The 21,806-nt window shown below is 49.2% G+C and overlaps 1 protein-coding gene and 8 non-coding genes across 9 annotated transcripts; all 9 read left to right on the forward strand.

Moving 5' to 3' along the window:
* The first annotated feature begins 8 nt into the window (after window positions 1-8).
* On the forward strand, window positions 9-1,218 carry LOC149338544 (uncharacterized). The gene has a single exon (XM_089550337.1). The coding sequence runs from the start codon at window positions 25-27 to the stop codon at window positions 1,216-1,218; it is 1,194 nt and encodes a 397-aa protein (XP_089406463.1). The 5' UTR covers window positions 9-24.
* A 3,588-nt stretch (window positions 1,219-4,806) lies between these two features.
* Window positions 4,807-4,877, forward strand: TRNAG-CCC (transfer RNA glycine (anticodon CCC)). Its single transcript has one exon. It is a non-coding gene; the product is annotated as a tRNA-Gly (tRNA).
* A 121-nt stretch (window positions 4,878-4,998) lies between these two features.
* Window positions 4,999-5,069, forward strand: TRNAG-CCC (transfer RNA glycine (anticodon CCC)). The gene has a single exon. It is a non-coding gene; the product is annotated as a tRNA-Gly (tRNA).
* A 4,971-nt stretch (window positions 5,070-10,040) lies between these two features.
* On the forward strand, window positions 10,041-10,111 carry TRNAG-CCC (transfer RNA glycine (anticodon CCC)). Its single transcript has one exon. It is a non-coding gene; the product is annotated as a tRNA-Gly (tRNA).
* A 121-nt stretch (window positions 10,112-10,232) lies between these two features.
* On the forward strand, window positions 10,233-10,303 carry TRNAG-CCC (transfer RNA glycine (anticodon CCC)). Its single transcript has one exon. It is a non-coding gene; the product is annotated as a tRNA-Gly (tRNA).
* Window positions 10,304-10,424: 121 nt separating this feature from the next.
* On the forward strand, window positions 10,425-10,495 carry TRNAG-CCC (transfer RNA glycine (anticodon CCC)). The gene has a single exon. It is a non-coding gene; the product is annotated as a tRNA-Gly (tRNA).
* Window positions 10,496-10,615: 120 nt separating this feature from the next.
* Window positions 10,616-10,686, forward strand: TRNAG-CCC (transfer RNA glycine (anticodon CCC)). The gene has a single exon. It is a non-coding gene; the product is annotated as a tRNA-Gly (tRNA).
* A 9,534-nt stretch (window positions 10,687-20,220) lies between these two features.
* On the forward strand, window positions 20,221-20,291 carry TRNAG-CCC (transfer RNA glycine (anticodon CCC)). Its single transcript has one exon. It is a non-coding gene; the product is annotated as a tRNA-Gly (tRNA).
* A 1,075-nt stretch (window positions 20,292-21,366) lies between these two features.
* On the forward strand, window positions 21,367-21,437 carry TRNAG-CCC (transfer RNA glycine (anticodon CCC)). The gene has a single exon. It is a non-coding gene; the product is annotated as a tRNA-Gly (tRNA).
* The last annotated feature ends 369 nt before the right edge of the window (window positions 21,438-21,806 follow it).

Raw genomic sequence — 21,806 nt, forward strand, 5'->3', positions numbered from 1 at the left:
GCTTTCGAGCGAAGCGGTCGCGGGATGGATGGCTCCCACGGAGCGGTTTTTGCGGCGCAAGCCAGCCGCGGTAACAGGTTTTTTGCTTCTGGTGCTGATGATTATCAAGTTATTCTGCCAAATCTGCCTACCGGTCGCATCGTCGCCAACACCGTTTTTATGCACGGTGACCCAAGGGCCCGTCCGTACCGTGTCGAAGATTACCGGGACACTTTGGCCGAGCTCGGTGCGCTCCCCGACGTTTTAGCGTTGGGGGCGTACCAGATGAACCATGTGTGGGCGGTGACGCTGACAAGCGCCGATGCTGCCCAGAAGCTACTTTCTGCCTCCGATGTCAAGGTAAAAAATTGTCGTTGTTTGCTTATCGACCCAAATAACCGGGAGGTTCGCTTGAAGCTGCATTGGCTGTTGCACGGAGTTACAGATGAAGATGTCCGTGTGGCATTGGCGCCCTATGGGAAGGTGACGGAGGTGACGCGAGAAAAGTGGCGTGCCCTAGGCGTTACGGAGAAAGGTTCGACGACACGCACAGTGGCACTAAAATTGCACGCGGGAGTCAAGATAGATGACATCCCCCACCAGCTGAAGATAGCCGGAGAGTTGACCCTTGCCGTTGTGCCGGGCCGCGCTCCGCTTTGTTTGCGCTGTAAGAGCACTGGGCACATACGTCGAGATTGCCAGGTGCCGCGATGCAGGCGTTGTCGCCGCTTCGGCCACGAGGACGACCAGTGCCCCAAGACGTACGCCAGCGTCGCGGGACCAGTGGATGCAATTGATACCTCAGATCACCTCATGGACGAGACAGACTCGGAAGAAGCAGCAAGGGCGAGCCTCAGTTCGGCGGCCGAGAAAGGCTCATCGGACACCGGAAAAGATAAGCACGCTGTCGTCGCAGACGAACCCGTCGCCGAGCTTCGACAAGATTGCCTAGATGATGGGGGTGAGAGAGCGCAGACCAGCAGTGCTGACAGCAGACTTCTCAACGTACCCGCTGTGACTCACAGCGAACCGGAGCCAATGCAGGGGACCGATACGGACAGTGCCAACTCAAGTGGAAAACGAGCTCACGATGCAGTTGAAAAAGTGTCGGGCCCTGGTGCGGTCGGGACGGATGAACCACCAGCCAAGACGACTCCTGTGCGGCGCCCTCCCTATCGTCCTCGCCCGAATACTTCGGTTGAGCGGAAGAAGGCGGAGACACCGCCTTTGCCGCCTTGAGGGATTCTTTGTGCCAAGGCACTCAGCAACACAGCCCAGTTGTGAGGTAAGCGCCATGCCTCCGGTATTTACTCCGCCTTGGAAAAAAAAAAAACTTGTAATGGATAAGTCAATTCGTGTCGCGACTCTAAACGTTCGCGGGCTTGCCTCTAGGAGGAAGCAGAGTCAATTGTACCGATTGGTAAGCGACTTTGACTTGGACTTTGTAGCAGTGCAGGAGACAAAGGTTGAGGGCGATGTGGAAACCGAAGGCATGGTGCACCGATTCCTAGCGCGATACTGCGCTGTTGTGAGCCATGCCGTGGGTACTTCTTCTGGGTGTGTGCTATTTGTGCGAGAGAGCCTTGGTCCAAAAATTGAATCTGTAATAACTTTCCCGTCAGGTCGCCTTATTATATGCGATGTTTCATTGTTTTCTTCAAAGTGGCGTGTCATTTGTTTGTACGCGCCAACTGTGGCCGAGGAAAGACGTCAATTTTTTGAGCAGCTGAAACAATATATTCGCTGTGACAGGCTCCTCATTGTTATTGGTGACTTTAACTGCGTCCTTTCAGCCCATGATAAAACTAGCACCCGCCCATACAAAGACGCTAGCACCACTCTGCTAAGCGAGATAATAAGAGACTGCAATTTGGAAGATGTGGCCGATTGTCTTGGCGGTGGGAGAGCTGCACAGTATACCCATTTTCAGGCATCCAGTCACGCTCGGCTAGATAGAGCTTACGTGAGCCTAGATGTAATACCACTTTGCAGGCAATATCAAGTGAGTGCTGTTTCATTTAGTGATCATTGCTTAGTCAGTTTTGTAATAGGTAGTGCAAAAGAAAGAAAAAACAGTTTCGAGTGGCAGTTGTGGAAATTAAATTCAAAGATACTCAACGACGAACAGTTCATGGCGGCTATAACTAATGAATTTCAAGAAATGAATGCGATGAATAACAAGACAAAGAGCGAAAAATGGGAGATCTTCAAGCAGGCAGTCAAGATGAAAGCATTAGAGCGATCGAGCGCTATATGCAGAGAAAAGCGAGAGGAAGAAAAAGTGATGCGCAGGAACCTGGAAAAATTGATAAGCGAAGAGTGTCGAATGCCCGGCATTTTCATGGACGATATTCGAGCGCTAAAGCACAAACTAGAGCAGTTTGACGTCGAAAGATACCGTGGTGCTCTGGTCAGAGCAAGGGCTGATAGGCTGATAGCGGGAGAAGCACCTTCAAAGAGAGCGCTGAGCTCAGAGAAGTGGCATGCACGGCGCAACCAGATAACGGAAATTGAACATAATGGAAAAGTTAGCGATACGGCGGAAGACATCGAACGCGCCTTCTACGAGCACTACCGCGCTTTTTTTGCCAATTTTTCAGTCGACATAGGTCGTTTCAACAACGATTTCCTGTCATTGATGCCAAGGTTAGAGGACACAAAGAGAGACATAATAGAGACACCTATTTCAGCCGAAGAAGTGCGAAGCGCTATCGAAAGCATGCATCCGGGGAAATCTCCAGGACCAGATGGTCTGACTTCAGCCTTTTACAAATGTTTAAAAGGTGCTCTTTCTCCAGTGTTGGCAGACGTGTACAACGAGGCATTCGATAGAAATGTACTACCCCCTTCTTTCTCGTCTTCCCACACGGTCCTCATACCGAAGTCAGAAGACCCAGTTGTACTGCGCAGAGTGACGCCTTACCGACCCATTTGCCTCACGAATTGTGACTACAAGATAATGATGAAGGTATTGGCTAAGAGGCTGCAGACAGTTATTCACGAGTTAGTGGGGCCGCATCAAACATGCGGAATTAAAGGCCGGACGATTTCAACAAATATACACATAGCGCGAAGTATACTCGAGTGTTGCGACGCAATGGGTACGCATGTAGCAATGCTCCAAATAGATTTGGAGAAAGCATTCGATAGGGTGCCTCATGATGTTCTGTTGAGTGTTTTAGATTATGTAAATGTCGGTAGAATTATAAGAGACGGGGTTTCCATGGCGTACCGGGATTGCTCAACGCGGCTAATTATCAACAAGGTGGTGGGAGAGCGCATCCAAGTCCAGCGCTCGGTGCGCCAGGGTTGCCCTCTCTCGCCGCTGTTGTTTTGTTTGTACATTGAACCCCTTTGTTTAAGTGTCATAAAGAGTGATTGTGTACGTGGTTTCAAACTGCAGGAAGCGGAAGTCCGTCTCTTGGCTTACGCAGATGATGTAGCGATGTTCTGCGCCGACACTGACAGTGTCGCGCATGCTGTCCAATGTGTACAAAGGTTTTGTACTGTTAGTGGTAGCGCTGTAAACTGGTCTAAGTGCCTGGGATTCTGGCACGGGGATTGGCCGGCGACTCCAGCCACTTTTGGCAACATGACCTTCGTTAGAACTCCAGTCAAATACTTGGGCGTGCCCCTCGACTGTTACAAGGATAATGAATTGTACTGGAGGAGAGAAGTGGACAATCTTCGAGATAGAGCAAATAAGTGGAATGGGTGGAATTGGTCGATGTTTGCGAAAGCCACAATTTGTAACATTTTTTTAGTTAGCAAAATTTGGTACACCCTCCAAGTCTTGCATTGCTCAAGGGTAAACATACAAAAATTTCATCGCGTGTTCGCCGTTTTTCATTTGGGCATCATCTTGGGAAAGAACAAGCCGCACTAATTTGTTTTTGCGAGTTCGGAATGGAGGACTTGGTTTGGCGCATCTGTTTTTGAGACAAGTGGTCAATCGCTTCTTCTTCTTCAGGGATGTGAACCATCCTTTCTTACGTACTATCTGTCAACTTCGCTTGGGGATGCAACTGCCTAATATGGTTGTGCCCGTCGGGAGTTTGCCTGGCGGCGTCCATGGCTTTCTGCGTGAAGTCGTGATTTCGTGCAGGTTTCTGTCAACACGGTTTTCACTTGAATATCTGAGCGAAGTCAATGGGAAAAAGCTCTATAAAGATCTCTGCGATGTGGTTCTGCCCGTACCGTTATATCGGTCTCTTTACAGAGCAGGCCTTGGGAAGAACGTTTTAAAGCGCGTGAAAGCAATGCCAATCCCAGCTGGTGTAAAGTCTTTCTTTTTTAAACTCCATACGGGAACTATCACTGTAAAACCGTGGATGGTCGAAAGGGGTTTTTTTGTTCCATGGGGTACACATTGTATAATATGCAGAAAAGAAGAAACAATTGAGCATGTGTTCCTGCAGTGTTGGGATGCTGTGTTCCTCTGGGATGTGCTTCAGCGTACCATCAAAAAAGATTTTCCACTCGACGCCTATGGAATTCGTTACTTACCAGTACAAAGCGATGACGGAACCCCTTTTGACTTGATTATGTTAATGTGCCTGCATAGTATTTGGAAATGCAGAATGGCGGTTCGGCACGCTGATCCTGATGTAAGACCTGCACGACTGTATTTTAGAGAAAGCATCAGAAACTTTTTTGAGGAGCAAAAGTTGCAGGAATGTGTCCCAGAATGGCTGTCACGTTTGGAACCGTTATTGTCGATGAAGGACTTTTAAGTACGTCCGCACAAAGTGTGCGGTCGTTTTTAACTTAGTTGATTGCGGTTTGTTTTGTATGTACATGTGAAAACCGGAAATAAAGAAAAAAAAAGCGCCGCTGGTGTAGTGGTATCATGCAAGATTCCCATTCTGGCGACCCGGGTTCGATTCCCGGGCGGCGCATATAAAAGAGGCGTATTTCATTTTTTTTTCACCGTCTAGGGATATACTTTTGGCCATTTAACTGCAGGCAGCGCACTGCGAGTATGCTTAAGAACAACGGCTGGTATGTCACACAACGTGGGCGCCGCTGGTGTAGTGGTATCATGCAAGATTCCCATTCTTGCGACCCGGGTTCGATTCCCGGGCGGCGCATATAAAAGAGGCGTATTTCATTTTTTTTTCACCGTCTAGGGATATACTTTTGGCCATCGTGCTGCAGGCAGCGCACTGCGAGTATGCTTAAGAACAACGGCTGGTATGTCACACAACGTGGGCGCCGCTGGTGTAGATCATTCTACTTCCGGCCACCGAGCGTGACGGACGCAGGATCATGAGCTCCAGCGGAGCGGCGATAGCGGCCCTTTCCAGCCGCGGAAACAGGCTCGAGGACAATGAAGATAGCGACTATCAGATTATTCTGCCAACTTTGCCCACCGGACGCGTTGTTTTTAACACGCTTTTTTTGCACGGCGATGTGCGGGTTAGGCCATACAGGGTCGAGGATTTCCGCGACGCCCTTGCCAACGTTGGTGCGCTCCCCGACGTGTTGGCGTTGGGGGCGTATCAGATCAACCATGTGTGGGCTGTCACCTTAACCAGCACAGAAGCAACAAAGAAGCTGGCGGCGTTCAAGGAACTGGAGGTTAAAGGTCGCCGCTGCCTCATCATCGATCCCGAAGACCAACAAGTGAAGCTGCGACTCCACTGGATGTTGCACGGCGTGGCAGATGATGACATCCGGACGGCCTTTGCGGCTTTTGGGAACGTGACCGAAGTGACCCGGGAGAGGTGGCGAGTTCAAGGCGTCAAGGAGAAGGGGTCCACCACGAGGGCGGTGCTCCTGAAATTGAAGCCGGGCATCAAGGTAGATGACTTACCGCACCAGCTGCGAGTCGCCGGGGAATTAGCCCTTGTCGTTGTGCCTGGGCGGGCGATGCAGTGCTTACGCTGTCGAGGCACGGGACACGTCCGCCGCGAATGTAAGGTGCCCCGATGTTCGAAATGTAGGCGCTACGGACATGAGGAGGCTGACTGTGTGCTCACGTACGCTTCGGCCGCGGGACCTGGAACGAGGGAGCGGTCGGCAGAGCTCACTATGGACGTAGTCGAGGCAGAGGAGGCGGCAAAGGGAACCGGAGAAGAGCGTACGCAGGTACAGGAGACAGACTCGTCGGGAGACTCCCCTCGAGACATCAATGCTGCCAGCGGTGCTGGGAGGAGTGACGCTACACCTGACCTCCCTAGGTCAGAGGAAGAGATGTCACCTCAGCCGGCAGACGACATGGAGCAGGATAACGGTGAGGAGCACCCGGACACCAGCGGTACTCGTTCGCCAAGCGTCACAGCCCCAGCCAAGCGACCCCACACACAGACCGATCTCGAAGGTGACAAGGCAACAGTCCCCGGTGTCGACGAGCCGCCAGCAAAAACAGTCCAACCCCGGCGGTCCACACTACGTCCGCGGCCAAACCTTTCTTCGGAGAGGCGTGCAGCGGACAAAGCGCCCCCGCTGCCAGTTCAGCCGCTCGCACCAGACGGAGGCGGTTCCAACGACGGCGTCTAGCCGCGCGCTAGACGAGGAAGGTAAGCACCATGCTCTCGGTCTTTTCACCCTTTATGAAAATGGCGCCTGAAACCCCTTTGAGTGTAGCCACGTTAAATGTCAGGGGACTGGCAGCCAAAAAGAAGCAGAGCCAAGTACACCGCCTGCTAAGTGACCATGATATCGACGTGCTTGCCGTACAAGAAACAAAGGTTGATGGGGAGGAAGAGACCGGGAGCATGGTGCAACGTTTCACGGCTAGATTTTACGCCATTGTGAGCCACGCGGTAGGGACATCGGCTGGGTGTGTATTGTTTGTCAAAAAGCTGCCCGGACTGATTGTACAGGCTCACTACTCATGTCTGTCAGGACGGTGTGTTGTAGCCGATTTTGCATATTCCAATGCTGAGTGGCGCATTATTTGTGTGTATGCCCCTAACATTGTTGAGGAAAGAGCAGTGTTTTTCGAGAATGTTATGCAGCAGTTAAGTACGGAGAGGCAGGTTCTAATGCTGGGCGATTTCAACTGTGTACTGAATGCTCGGGACAAAACCAGCACACGCGGCTTCAGAGACAAGAGTACTGATGTGTTGTGCCAGTTAACAAGCGAGTGGAATATGGAAGATGTGGCTGAGTACCTGGGGGGAGCGCGCGCCGTACAGTACACGCACTTCCAAGGTGCGAGCCACGCGCGCCTTGACAGAATTTATGTGTCGCTGGATTTGATTCCCGTATGTAATGAATACCAAGTTGTGCCCATGACATTCACGGATCACTGCTTAGTGAAATGCGTATTCGGCACCAGAAAACGAAGGAATGCATTTAGCTGGGAGTTATGGAAATTTAACAACAAATTGCTCAGTGATGAAGCCTTTAGACAGGTTGTACTAAATGAACTCATTAAAGTAAGGCCGGGCACATTGTACGAAATCTGGAAGGAATGGGAGATGTGCAAAGAACAGATTAAAATAAAGGCCATTGATAGGTCCAGTTGCCTGCGGTATCAGGAGAAAATTAAAGAAACCCAGCTAAAGGCTTTGCTGGAAAAACTACATGAGCAAGAATGTAAGGCACCCGGCAAATGGATAGAAGATATTAGGAAAATAAAAGAACAGCTTGCGTTGATGGAAGAAGACAGATACCAAGGAGCGTTAGTGAGGGCAAGGGCGGAAAGCTGGAGCATGGGCGAGACGCCCTCGAAAAGAGCACTGGCATTAGAAAAGGCTCATGCAGAGAAAAATCATATTGATAAGATTGCATGGGGTGGCATGCTATCGTCAGATGACGAACATATCAGACAAGGCTTCTTCCAATATTATCAGCAGCTTTTTAACAAACAGGACGTCGACATAAACTTGTTCAAAGAAAAGTTTCTTAAGGCTATGCCACGACTAGACGAGGACACGAAGAAAAGATTAGAGATGCCAATCACAGAACTCGAGGTCGAAAAAGCAATCGATAGTTTAAATATGGGAAAGTCGCCTGGGCCAGACGGCTTAAGTGCAGCTTTCTATAAGGGGTTTAAGAACGAAATAGCGCCAATATTGACTGCGTTGTTCCAAGAAGCCTACGAAATAAACAGATTGCCGCTGTCATACGGGTTATCTCACACTATTCTAATTCCCAAGACAAATAACGAGGAAAAGCTCCAGCAGGTCACAGCTTACAGGCCAATTTCCTTGACTAATGTCGATTATAAAATTTTAATGAAAGTGCTAGCAAGGAGGCTGCAGTCAGTAATTCAGGATATTGTCGGCCCTCATCAAACGTGCGGGATAAAGGGGAGATCAATTATGACTAACATACACACGGCAAGATCGGTTCTGGAGTGTTGTGATCTGACTAATGAATGTGTGGCCATCCTCCAACTAGACCTCGAAAAAGCATTTGACTGTGTCGCCCACGAAATTTTGCTCAGTATTCTGGACCACGCGAATGTAGGTTCCGTAATTCGAGAGGGCGTGGCCATGGCGTACCGCAGCTGCACTACGAGATTAATTATAAACAAGAGTCTGGGGGCCCCCATTCGGGTGCAACGTTCGGTACGCCAGGGCTGCCCCCTCAGTCCACTTTTGTTTGCCATTTACATAGAGACACTATGTTTGAACATTATTAAGAACGAGGCTGTTCAAGGTTTTAGGTTGCAGGCAGCTGAAGTCAAGTTGCTTGCGTACGCGGATGACCTAGCGGTGTTTGCTGTGAATCAGCAGAGCATACGGGAGGCTGTTGTGTCAGTTGACAGTTTCAGGAAGGCAACCGGAAGTAAAGTGAACTGGGCAAAGTGCCAGGGACTTTGGCATGGGGGTTGGCCATCAACCCCAGATCTTTTTGCAAATGTGACTTGGGTAACTATCCCCCCAAAATACCTAGGAGTGCCACTAAATTGCTACCGGGACAGTGATGCATATTGGAAAGAACAAGCGAACGAACTACGGGAAAAATCAGATAGATGGAAGGGGGCACATTTATCAATCTTTGCGAGAGCGACGGTGTGTAACTTGTTCTTTTTAAGCAAACTGTGGTACGTCATGCAAGTGTTGCACTGTTCCCGGGCAAATCTACAGAAGATACATCGCATTTTAGCTGTTTTTGTTTGGTCCTCGACCTGGGAACGGTGCAGACGGACGAATTTGTTTAGACGTGTGAAAGATGGTGGCCTTGGGCTAGGACATCTGTTTCTGCGCCAGCTTGTAAACAGGTTTTTCTTTTTTCGAGATGTGCGTGACCCTTTTTTGAGAACTATGTGTCAACTAAGGTTGACCCGTGTTTTGCCTGATTTTGTTGTGGGAACAAATTATTTTTCCGGAAGAACTTTAGGTTACTTCAGAGAAGTTGCTGATAGCGTTAAATTTCTTGTTGTGCGTTTTTCGAGAGAATATTTAAGTGACGTGAAGCGGAAAAAGCTATACGCAGATCTGTGTGATGTTGTTTTTCCAGTGCCCATGTACAGAGCTTTGTACGATGGAGGCCACGGAGGGGATGTTCTGAAAAGAGTAAAAAGAATGCAAGTACAGCCAGGAACCAAAACTTTCTTCTTCAAGTTGCATACCGAGACACTATCAGTTAAAGGGTTTTTGGAGGGAAGGGGTTTATTCCTACCGTGGGGTTCGCATTGCCTAATATGCAAGTGCCCCGAAACAATAGACCATGTGTTTCTTCACTGTTGGGAGGGTGTGTTTTTTTGGGACGTTTTGCAACGAACACTTAAAAGAGAACTGCCGCTTCATCCCCACGGTATCAGATATTTGGCAATTGAAAACCTGGACGGGTTCCCGTTTGATCAGGTAATGCTCTGGGGCCTCCATAGTATATGGCGCTCCAGAATGGCGGGGTATTACTGCGACTCTGACGCTAGACCAGCCCGCATGTATTTTCGGGAAAATGTACGTAGATTTGTGGAAGTGATGAAACTGCAAGCATGTGTACCCGATTGGCTACCCAGGATGGAAAATTTGGCTCTGTTGAGAGAATTTTAAACTTGACAAGGCCTGCCAGGAAGATCTGGCAGGTTGCTAGTTTTCAGTTTGGTGTATGTAGATTTTGTGTTGTTTTCTTGAAGGCAATAAAGAAAAAAAAAAAAAGCGCCGCTGGTGTAGTGGTATCATGCAAGATTCCCATTCTTGCGACCCGGGTTCGATTCCCGGGCGGCGCATATAAAAGAGGCGTATTTCATTTTTTTTTCACCGTCTAGGGATATACTTTTGGCCATTTAACTGCAGGCAGCGCACTGCGAGTATGCTTAAGAACAACGGCTGGTATGTCACACAACGTGGGCGCCGCTGGTGTAGTGGTATCATGCAAGATTCCCATTCTTGCGACCCGGGTTCGATTCCCGGGCGGCGCATATAAAAGAGGCGTATTTCATTTTTTTTTCACCGTCTAGGGATATACTTTTGGCCATTTAACTGCAGGCAGCGCACTGCGAGTATGCTTAAGAACAACGGCTGGTATGTCACACAACGTGGGCGCCGCTGGTGTAGTGGTATCATGCAAGATTCCCATTCTTGCGACCCGGGTTCGATTCCCGGGCGGCGCATATAAAAGAGGCGTATTTCATTTTTTTTCACCGTCTAGGGATATACTTTTGGCCATTTAACTGCAGGCAGCGCACTGCGAGTATGCTTAAGAACAACGGCTGGTATGTCACACAACGTGGGCGCCGCTGGTGTAGTGGTATCATGCAAGATTCCCATTCTTGCGACCCGGGTTCGATTCCCGGGCGGCGCATATCAAAGAGGCGTATTTTATTATTTTTTTTCAGCGTCTAGGAATGTACTTGTGTCACCGGTGTCTTTTGGCCATTTAACTGCAGGCGGCACACTGCGAGTATGCTTGAGGACAACGGCTGATATATCATTCTGTTTCCGGCCACGCCAGTGAACGGTCGCAGAATCATGAGCTCCGGTGGAGCGGCGATAGCGGCCCTTGCTGGCCGCGGAAACAGGTCCGACATGAAAGCCGATAAGGATTACGAGATTATTTTGCCGAACCTGCCAACAGGACGTGTTGTTCTCAACACCGTGTTTTTGCACGGCGACGTGCGAGCGCGGCCGTACAAGGTCGAAGATTTTCGTGACGCCCTCGCCCAAGCGGGTGCGCTCCCCGACGTTGTGGCGTTGGGGGCGTACCAAATCAACCATGTTTGGGCGGTGTCTCTCAACAGCGCTGAAGCAACAAAGCGATTGGCGGCTTTCAAGGAGCTTCCAGTTAAAGGACGCCGGTGTCTTATATTCGACCCCGAGGACCAGGTGCTGAAACTGCGGCTACACTGGATGCTGCACGGCGTCGCCGACGAAGATATCCGGACTGCGTTTGCGTCCTTCGGGAACGTCACAGAGGTAACCCGTGAGCGTTGGCGTGTGCAAGGTGTGAAAGAAAAGGGCTCCACCACAAGGATAGTGCTGCTCAAGCTGAAGCCTGGGATGAAAGCGGACGACCTCCCCCGCCAGATACGAGTCGCCGATGAGCTGGTTCTTGTGGTCGTGCCTAGGTGGCCCATGCAGTGCCTGCGTTGTCAGGGCAGCGGACATGTCCGACGTGAGCGCAAGGTACCTCGCTGCTCACGCTGCCGACGTTTCGGACATTCAGAAGATGGGTGTGTCCGCACATACGCTGCCACAACTGTGCCAGCGCTCAGAGAGGAGACACCGGAAGACATTATGGACGTCGTCGAGGCTGAGGAGGCAGCAAAAGGGACCGATGGTGTGGAAAGCTCTGCGGTGGCCCCCACCGTGGCAACTCCGACGACCACGGAAAAGGAGGCGGGCGAGGGCGTGTACAAGACATAGGCACTGTCATCCGTTGTTTGGGAGGCGCCTGTGAGCGAGGAAGCGCCCCTTCAAGGGACAAGTGCTCCGGAAACATCGGCGGCTGAGAACACGAATGCGGAAAACGGCGGCCGGTCAACGAGCGCTGGCAGTGCACCGAAGCGCCCGCACGCTGACGCCGGTGACGGGGCGCATAAGCAGGCCCCTGGCAACGCCGAGGAACCACCTACGAAAACTGTGCAGGGAGGACGACCTTCCTTCAGACCGCAACCTAACATCGCGACGGGCCGGAGGGCAGCCGAAAAGCCGCTCTCGCAGCACGTCGAGCCCGATAATTACGATGGCGGCGGGACTTCTGGAAGCGTCTAGCGACGTGCTAGGCGCGCAAGGTAGGCACCATGCTCCCAGCGTCCTTCTAAAGTACGAAAATGGCGATGCAACAGTCACGTGGACGTGTTGGCGGTTCAGGAAGCCAAAATAGAAGGGGAAGAAGACACGGGGAGCATGGTGCAGCGTTTCACGTCGAGGTACGACGTGGCTGTTAGTCACGCGGTTGGCACATCGGCCGGGTGCCTCTGTTCGTTAAGAAGTTGCCAGGACTGACAGTGCAAGAAGTGATTTCATATATGCAGGGTCGCTTTATGGTTTGTGACTTCGTTTTTCATAACAGCGAATGGCGCGTTCTTTGTGTTTATGCACCGAATGCGGCTGGTGAAAGGTTAAATTTTTTTGTGAGCATCCAGCGATATCTAAATAGTGGGCGACAACTCGTCGTTACGGGCGATTTCAATTGTGTCTTAAGTGCTTGAGATAAGACAAGTAGCCGCGCCTTTAGAGACGCAAGCACGGATGTTTTGTCGCAGCTAGTCGGCGAATTTGCTCTAGATGATGTAGCGGAGTGTTTGGAGGAAGCGCGCAGCGTGAAATACACGCATTTCCAAGGTTCTAGTCATGCCCGGCTCGACCGTATTTATTTATTGTTGGATGTGATTCCGAAATGCCAAAATTATGTCGTTATGCCAGTGTCTTATGTCGTTATGCCGAACGTGAAGTTGAGCGTGCCATTGATAATCTAAATCCAGGGAAGTCGCCAGGGCCTGATGGCTTGAGCGCGGCTTTTTATAAAGCATCTAAAAAAGAGTTGTCCCCATTGTTAGCTGCAGTATTTAACGAAGGCTACGATCTTAACTTGTTGCCGCCTTCTTTTGCGTCGTCGCATACTGTACTAATCCCTAAAACAGAACAAACTGAGAAATTGAGATTGGTGACGTCATACAGGCCAATAGCCCTAACAAATGTTGATTACAAGATACTAATGAAAGTACTAGCAGCCAGATTACAGACCGTTATTGAGGAGATTGTTGGGCCTCACCAGACTTGCGGGATCAAGGGAAGGACCTTTGCTACGAACATACATAAGGCGAGATGCGTTCTGGAGTGTTGTGATGCAACATGCGGTAGCGTTGCGGTTCTGCAACTCGACCTTGAAAAAGCGTTTGATTGTGTTTCACATGATGCTTTGTTTGCAGTTCTAGATTACATTAATGTGGGTTCTGTTATCAGCGAGGGCGTGGCCTTGGCGTACCGAAACTGCACTACAAGAAACTGCAATTGTCAACAAGGAACTCGGTGCACCCGTAAACGTGCGACGTTCGGTGCGTCAGGGTTGCCGCCTCAGCCCGCTTCTGTTCTGCATTTATATTGAAACTTTGTGCTTGTCAGTCCTTGAGAATGAAGATGTACAGGGCTTCCAAGTCCACATGACGGAGGTCAAACTTTTATTTTATTATTTATTTATTTTTATTATTATTTCAAAATACTGCAGGCCAGCTTTGGCCCAAGCAGGAGGGGCATAAGATAACACAGATTGGCGTATGCCGATGACGTAGCCGTCTTCTGTGCGAACAGAGAGAGCGTTAGCGTGGCAGTCGATGCCGTGAAAGATTTCACCACGACAACTGGAAGTCCAGTGAATTGGGGAAAGTGTCTAGGGTTTTGGCACGGAGAATGGCCATCGACGCCTTGCACGTTTGCCAACGTGGCTTGGGTCACAACACCGGTTAAGTATTTGGGTGTGCCTCTAGAATGCTATGAAGACAGTGAGCCATTTTGGCGCGACCAAGCCCAAGAAATACGTGAGAAGGCTGACAAATGGAGCGGTGTGCCGCTGTCTATCTTTGCACGCGCAATGGTCTGTAATCTGTTTTTTGTGGCCAAGTAGTGGTATGTAATGCAAACGCTTCACTGTTCCAGGTTAAACATTCAGAGGCTGCATCGGGTGTTTGCCGCTTTTGTTTGGGCGTCGAATTGGGAAAGGTGTAGACGGGATAACTTGTTTCGGAGTGTCAAAGACGGGGGTCTTGGGCTAGCACACTTATTCGCACGACAGCTCGTAAACAGATTCTTTTTCTTCCGCGACGTCACTGATCCATTTCTGCGCACTGTTTGCCAAGTAAGGCTCGTGCGGGCATTGCCAAATTTTGTTGTGGCCACAGAAAGTATGCCAGGGCGCCTCTTTGGTTTTTTAAGTAGAGGTCGTAAACAGTGTCAGAATTTTGACAACTCGTTTTTCGGTTGAATATTTGTGCTCAGTCAATAAGAAAAAATTGTATAAGGATGTATGTGATGACTTTTTCTCCGTTCCTGTGTACAGAGCCTTGTACAGCGGCTATCCGGGTCAAGATGTATTGAAGCGGGTAAAAAGGATGCCAGTTTCCCCCGGAGTAAAAACGTTTTTCTTTAAGCTGCATACTGGTACGTTATCGGTAAAAACATTTCTTGAGGACAGGGGCTTTTTTCTGCCATGGGGGTCACTTTGTTTAATATGCAAACAGCCTGAGACAATAGATCATGTTTTTCTACACTATTGGGAGGGGCTTTATTTTTTAGGACGTGCTGCAAAGAACCCTTAAAAAAGACTTACCGTTGGATACACGTAGCATCAGGTTCCTGTCAACAGATAACGAAGATGGCGTGCCTTTGGATACCGTCATGTTAATCGGTCTGCACAGCCTCTGGCAGTCCCGGATGGCTGGGTTTCATTTAGACACCGATGCTCGCCCTGCAAGGCTCTACTTTCGTGAAAGTATGCATGCGTTTGTTGAAATACACAAATTGAAGCGTACAGTTCCCGAATGGCTGCCAAGATTAGAACCCTTGATCCATTTGAGAGAATTTTAACACGACAACGTCATCCCACCTAAGGATGACAGCTTACTTATTACTATCATTTCTACGTGAACATTTGGCTGTGAGCTGGCCGATTTGTTCCGTGTACAATTTTGTAATGTGTCAGTGTCCGGTAATAAAGAAAAAAAAATGTTTTATTTTTTTTTCAGCGTCTAGGAATATGCTTGTGTCACCGGTGTCTTTTGGCACTTTAACTGCAGGCGGCACACTGCAAGTATGCTTGAGGACAACGGCTGGTATATCACGCAACGTGGGCGCCGCTGGTGTAGTCATTCTACTTCCGGCCACCGAGCGCGACGGACGTGTGTATCATGGGCTCCCAAGGAGCGGATTTAGCGGCCCAGCCGGGCCGCGGTATCAGGAGTACGATCAAACCGAACGAGGACTACCAGCTGATTTTGCCGCATTTGCCAACAGGTTCGAGCGTTTTGCATACTTTTTTTTTTGCATGGCGACGTCCAAGCCAGGCCATACCGTGTTTAAAACTTTCGTGACGCTCTGGAGCGTCTGTCATTGCTGCCGGAAGTGGTTGCCCTCGGGGCATATCAGATGAATCATGTTTGGGCCGTGACATTCTGCAATGAAGAAGGAAAAAACAAAATGCTACAGGCGGAGGCGTTCAACGTCAAGGACCACCGCTGTGTGGTCATTGACCCATGCAACCAGGGCGTCAGGCTGAAGCTGTTCTGGCTGCTACACGGCGTGAAAGATGACGACGTGAAGGCAGCTCTGGCGGCTTTTGGAAAAGTGACCGACATAACTCGGGACAAGTGGAGAGTCAAAGGCTGCGTCGACAAGTCGTCTACGACGCGCTCAGTGACATTGAAGCTGAAGGTGGGCGTTACCATCGAGGACTTACCGCACCAGCTGCGTGTTGGAGAGGACGTCGCACTCGTCCACGTTCCTGGCAGAGCTCCGCTCTGCCTCCGGTGCCGCGGCACCGGACACATACGTCGGGAGTGCCGTCTGCCACGTTGCGGGCTCTGTCGTCGCTTCGGCCATGACGACGCCCAGTGCGTGCGAACATATGCTACCGTAGCTGGTCCTGGTCGTAGGGATACTACTGAGGAGCATATTATGGACGAAGTCGACGCAGTAGAGGCGACCCGTGAGGGTCGGGAAGACGCAGTACCGAAAAGCATAGCCTCAGAAAAAGCAACGCTTCCCACGGAACATGAGGCTGCCAACTCAGAAGAACCGCCTGTGCCTGACACCAGAACTGAGGCGGACGCGGGAAAAGCAGATGATGCTGCGGTAGGTGCAGCTGAGACGGTTTTGGAATCGACCGACGAGAAGGACGTTGATACGGAGATGCCCGCGGCGTCAACTTTGCCAGCGAAGAGGACGCACGACGAAGCTGATGACAAGGCGACGAGCTACGACGGGACGGACCATGAGGAACCTCTTCCCAAAGCGCCTCCTGTTCGACGTGCGGCCTACAAGCCCAAGCCGAACGTCCCTCCTGATCGTAGGACTTCGTCGGGTGTCCCTCCGCCTTAGCGGAGGTGCCTTGCAGGGTCTTCGTGTTGGTAACCCGGTCTTCGATCGGGTTCAGTGCTGACACCGCCGTACTTTGCAAGCTGGAAGGATTTTTGATGAGGTGAGCTGCAAACCGATGTCACTTTGAGAGCGGCGAATCCCAACCATTTAGATGGCGCCTCAACTAACGTCTAGCTTGCGTATTGCCACACTGAACGTGAGAGGTCTTTCTGCGCGAAGAAGGCAAAATCAGCTTAAACGTCTCTTGTTCGAAAACGAAATCGATCTGTTGGCTGTTCAAGAGACAAAAATTGAAAGCGAAGAGTTGACAGATGCGATGGCAGAAATTTACCGTGCACAGTTCAGTGTTTGCGTGTGCCATGCAAAAGGAAAGTCGGGAGGGTGTCTGATTTTAACTCGAAACGGCAAAGTCGCTGTGGAAACTGTATTTTCCTGTGAAAGTGGCCGGATTGTAGCATGCGATTTCTACTTTTCTGGTGTAGAGTGGAGAGCTGTATGTGTATATGCACCTAATATAATTCCCGAACGAGATGCCTTTTTTCGCCGTGTTCAACCTTTCCTGCTGACAGAAAAGCGTGTACTATTGCTTGGAGATTTCAACTGCGTGTGTAGACCTGAAGATAGAACAAGCAACAAAACCCTGCAGGACACGAGTGCCGAGCTACTGTCTGAGATGATTAATGAAGCAGAATTGGAAGATATTGGCATTATAATGCAAGGTTCAGAACAAGCACAGTACACGCATTTCCAAGGCGTTAGTCACGCAAGGCTGGACAGAATTTATGTTCCTTCTGAAGTTGTGCCCTTGTGTTCCCAGTACCAGACTGTGCACGTCAGCTTCAGTGATCATTCTTTAGTCGTGATCACACTTGGGGAGAGGAAAAGGACTGTCAAGTTTAGTTGGGAATTATGGAAATTTAATGACTCATTGTTGGAGGATGACGAGTTTAGCAAGAAACTAAAAGACTCAGTCAAAAGCTTGTTAGAAAAAGAGACAGACTTTATACAAACTTTATACAAAGTTAGGTGGGCGGATGAGATTAAGAAGTTTGCAGGGATACAGTGGCGGCAACTGACAAAGGACAGGGTTAATTGGAGAGACATGGGAGAGGCCTTTGCCCTGCAGTGGGTGTAGTCAGGCTGATGATGATGATGATGATGATTTATACAAACATGGGAACAATTTAAATGCGACGTGAAAGTGGCCGCTATAGAAAGAGCATGTGTTTTAAAGCGTAAAGAAAAACAGCAAGAAAAGGAACTTCGTACCGAGCTTGATTTCATGCTCAGCATGGAAGGCGTCAAGCCGGGGTTGTACAGAGAAGAAATAAAAGAGACCAAAACTAAGCTTGAACTAATAGATGAAACGAAATATCGAGGTGCTGTGATAAGGGCACGCAGCGAAAGATTTTGGCTTGGGGAGACGCCCACAAAAAGGGCGCTCAGCGACGAAAAACAGTATGCAGTTTCGAAAGAGATAAAGGAAATTTGTTATCGCAATGACGTAACTTCCGAATCTGAGGTGATTGAAAGGGCGTTTCTGGAATATTACCAAAACTTGTTCAGCCTTAAAACGCCTGATGTTGAACATTACAAAACTGTATTCCTGTCGCTAATGCCAAGAGTCGAGGAGGACCTGGCGCAGGTACTTGTGGAGCCCATAACGGCAGCAGAAATCGAAGCTGCAATACAGCAGCTGAGCTTGAACAAGTCGCCTGGGCCGGACGGCCTCGGTGCCGCACTTTACAAGGCTTTGAAAACAGAAATGGCAATAGCATTACAGCGCGTAATAAGCGAGTGTTACGAAAGAAAGTTAACTCCGCCGTCTTTTCGAACTTCCCACGTGGTGTTGATCCCAAAATCGGACGACCCGAGTAGGTTGCAGTCAGTTGAGTGTTACCGCCCAATAAGCTTAACTAACGTAGACTACAAAATTTATATGAAAGTGCTAGCCGGACGACTCCAAACAGTAATTAAAACCCTTGTTGGCCCACACCAGACCTGCGGCATAAAAGAAAGATCCATTTTTACTAACATACACGTAGCTAGAAGTGTCCTTGAATGCTGTGATGCAACGGAGGGTCGTGTCGCCATGATGCAACTGGACCTGCATAAGGCGTTTGATAAAGTTGTGCATGAAATTTTTTGTTCGTGCTTTTGGAACATGTGAATGTAGGATGTATCATCACTGATGGCGTGAAAATGGTTTATGATGGCTGTACATCAAGGTTCATAATTAATAACCGCCTGAGTAATAGTATTCCTGTCTTGTCGTCAGTGAGGCAGGGTTGCCCTCTTTCTCCACTGCTTTTTGCACTTTCCCTGGAGCCCTTTTGTTTAAAGCTGTTAACTACGCAAAACATTCGAGGTTACGCCTTTTGTCACAATAAAGTGAAGGTATTGGCATATGCAGATGATATAGCAGTGTTCTGCAGAGACCAGGAAAGCGTGCAAGAAGTGGTGAGAGAAGCCGTAAATTTTTGTGATGCAAGTGGCTGCGCGATAAGCTGGCAGAAATGTTTTGGTTTTTGGCATGGAAAGTGGCAGGCCACGCCAGAAGTATTCTGTCGAATGAAGTGGGTAGACACGCCGGGAAAGTACCTCGGCGTGCCGCTAACCAACTACAGAGAAAGCAAAGAATATTGGGCCCATGAAACCGAACGAGTCAAAGCTCAGACAAGCAAATGGGGCGGTCACAACTTTTCCATGTTCGCAAGAGCTACGGTGTGCAACATGTTTTTAGTAGCGAGGATTTTTTACGTTCTGCAAGCGTTAACTTTGCCAAGGACTTCGGTGCAAAGGTTGCACAGAGTGTTTGCAACATTTATTTGGGCGTCAACATGGGAACGTACCAGCCGATGCAATCTGTTCCACAAGGTGCGGAACGGGGGGCTAGGGTTGTCAAATTTATTTCTGAGACAGATAGTCACTAGATTCTTTTTCTTGCGTCAAGATAATGATTTTCTGCGAACTGTTATACAAGTGCGATTGTCAGAATCAGTGCCTGATTATGTTGTGTCATCCATGTCTGTAGGTCGGAGTGGTTTAAGTGCTTTCTTGCAAGAAGTTGTTGCAGCAGTCCGTATTCTTCGGTCAAAATTTTCCGATGAGTATCTAACCATTGTAACAAGGAAAAAGATGTACAAGGACCTGCTTGATGTGTTTCTGCCAGTGCCTGTTTATCGCAGTGCATGTCTTCTGGGTCCCGAAAGGGATGTGCTAAAAAGAGTCAAAAGAATGCCGGTGAAGCCTTCAGTGCGTTCTTTCTTTTTTCAATTGTATACTGGAACCCCCCCAGTGAAGCCATGGTTTTAAAGCAAAGGCCTTTTTGTACCTTGGTCAGTAGAGTGTCTTATTTGCACAAAGGTGGAAACTATAGAACATATCTTTCTCGACTGTCATGACGCTGTTTTTCTTCGGGATGTTTTGAAACGCACACTGAAAAAAGATATCCAACTGACGCCTTTTGGAATACGCTTCCTACCATGTGCAGAACCAGGTGAAGTGCCTTGCGACCTGCTAATGTTGCTCTGCATACACAGCCTATGGCGTACGCGAATGGATGTCAGGCATGAACATATTGTGAATCCGGCTCATCAGTATTTCATTGAAAGCATCATGTATACTCAGGAAGTTTTCGGACAGCAAGCTCCTCAGCCCGAGTGGCTGCCTGTCCTCGACCAACTAAAATCATTTAACCCATTTTATCATCGTGCACTAGCTAGAAACTGACCAGTGCTTTTATTGTCATGTCATTGTATTTTTGTTTTGTTTGCCCGGCCAAGTTGGTAATAAAGAAAAAAAAGCGCCGCTGGTGTAGTGGTATCATGCAAGATTCCCATTCTTGCGACCCGGGTTCGATTCCCAGGCGGCGCATGCAGAAACAGTATTTTTTATTTCTTTTTCTACCGTTTGGAAATCTACTTGTGATACAGGTGTCTCTTGGTCATCATACCGCAGGCGGCGCCCTGCGAGTATGCTTCAGAACAACGGCTGATGTGTCACTCAACGAGGGCGCCGCTGCTGTAGTCTGGGACACTTATTTCTGCGGCAGATTGTAAGCAGATTTTGTTTTGTGCGCGATGTAAGCGATCCGTTTTTGCGCACTGTGTGCCAATTAAGGCTCGGAAATGCACTGCCGGACTTTGTTGTCACAACCGAAAGTTTCTCGGGACGTATTTTTGGTTACTTTAGAGAGGTTGTCGCGAGTGTTCGATTCCTGTCTGTTCGATTTTCGTATGAATATCTATCTTCTGTTAGCAGGAAGAAGTTGTATAAAGATTTGTGCGATGTAGTTCTTCCACAACCTATGTACAGGGCCTTATACAATGGAGGCCAGGGACGCGACGTACTTAAACGTGTGAAGGCGATGCAGGTGCCGCCAAGTGCAAAAACTTTTTTCTTAAATTACATACCGGAACACTACCAGTAAAGGAATTCTTGGAAAGGAAGCAGTTATTTCTACCTTGGGGATCACATTGTTTAATTTGTAAACAACCAGAAACAATAGACCACGTTTTTTTGCACTGTTGGGAGGGGGTATACTTTTGGGACATCTTGCAACGGACTTTAAAAAAGGAATTTCCGCTCGACGCTCATGGTATTCGGTACTTGCCTGTAGAGAGTGAGGATGGGACACCATTCGACCTCATTATGCTAATGGGCCTCCATTGTATTTGGCGCTCCAGAATGGCAGGATATTATTGCGATCCTGATGCACGGCCTGCACGGATCTATTTTCGGGAGTGCATGCATAAGTATATTGAAGTTCAGAAACTTGCTCCTGAAGCTCCCGAGTGGCTCGAAAGAGTCGAGCCTTTGGTGACGCTTAAGGAGTTTTAATATGATGAAGCCACGCACCCCCGGGCGGATAGTGTTGCTCATTGCGCTCTGTAAGTGTATTTGTGTACTGTGGTTCTTGCCGAAGTCAGGCAATAAATAAAAACAAAAAGCGCCGCTGGTGTAGTGGTATCATGCAAGATTCCCATTCTTGCGACCCGGGTTCGATTCCCGGGCGGCGCATGCAGAAAGAGTATTTTTTATTTCTTTTTCTACCGTTTGGAAATCTACTTGTGATAAAGGTGTCTCTCGGTGAGCATACCGCAGGCGGCGCCCTGCGAGTTTGTTTCAGAACAACGGCTGGTATGTCACTCAGCGAGGGCGCCGCTGGTGTAGTCATTCTACTTCCGGCTACCGTTCACTGCGGACGCAGAATCTTGGGCTCCAACGGAGCAGCGACAGCGGCCCTTGCCGGCCGCGGTAACAGGATGGAACACGCTGAAGATGACTATCAGATTATTCTGCCGACTTTGGCTACAGGACGTGTTGTTCTCAACACCGTTTTTTTGCACGCTGACGTGCGAATGTGACCGTACAAGGTCGAAGATTTCA

The sequence above is a fragment of the Amblyomma mixtum genome, chromosome 6, assembly GCF_055824585.1.
Source record: "Amblyomma mixtum isolate Tamu chromosome 6, ASM5582458v1, whole genome shotgun sequence".
Lineage (NCBI taxonomy): Eukaryota > Metazoa > Arthropoda > Arachnida > Ixodida > Ixodidae > Amblyomma > Amblyomma mixtum.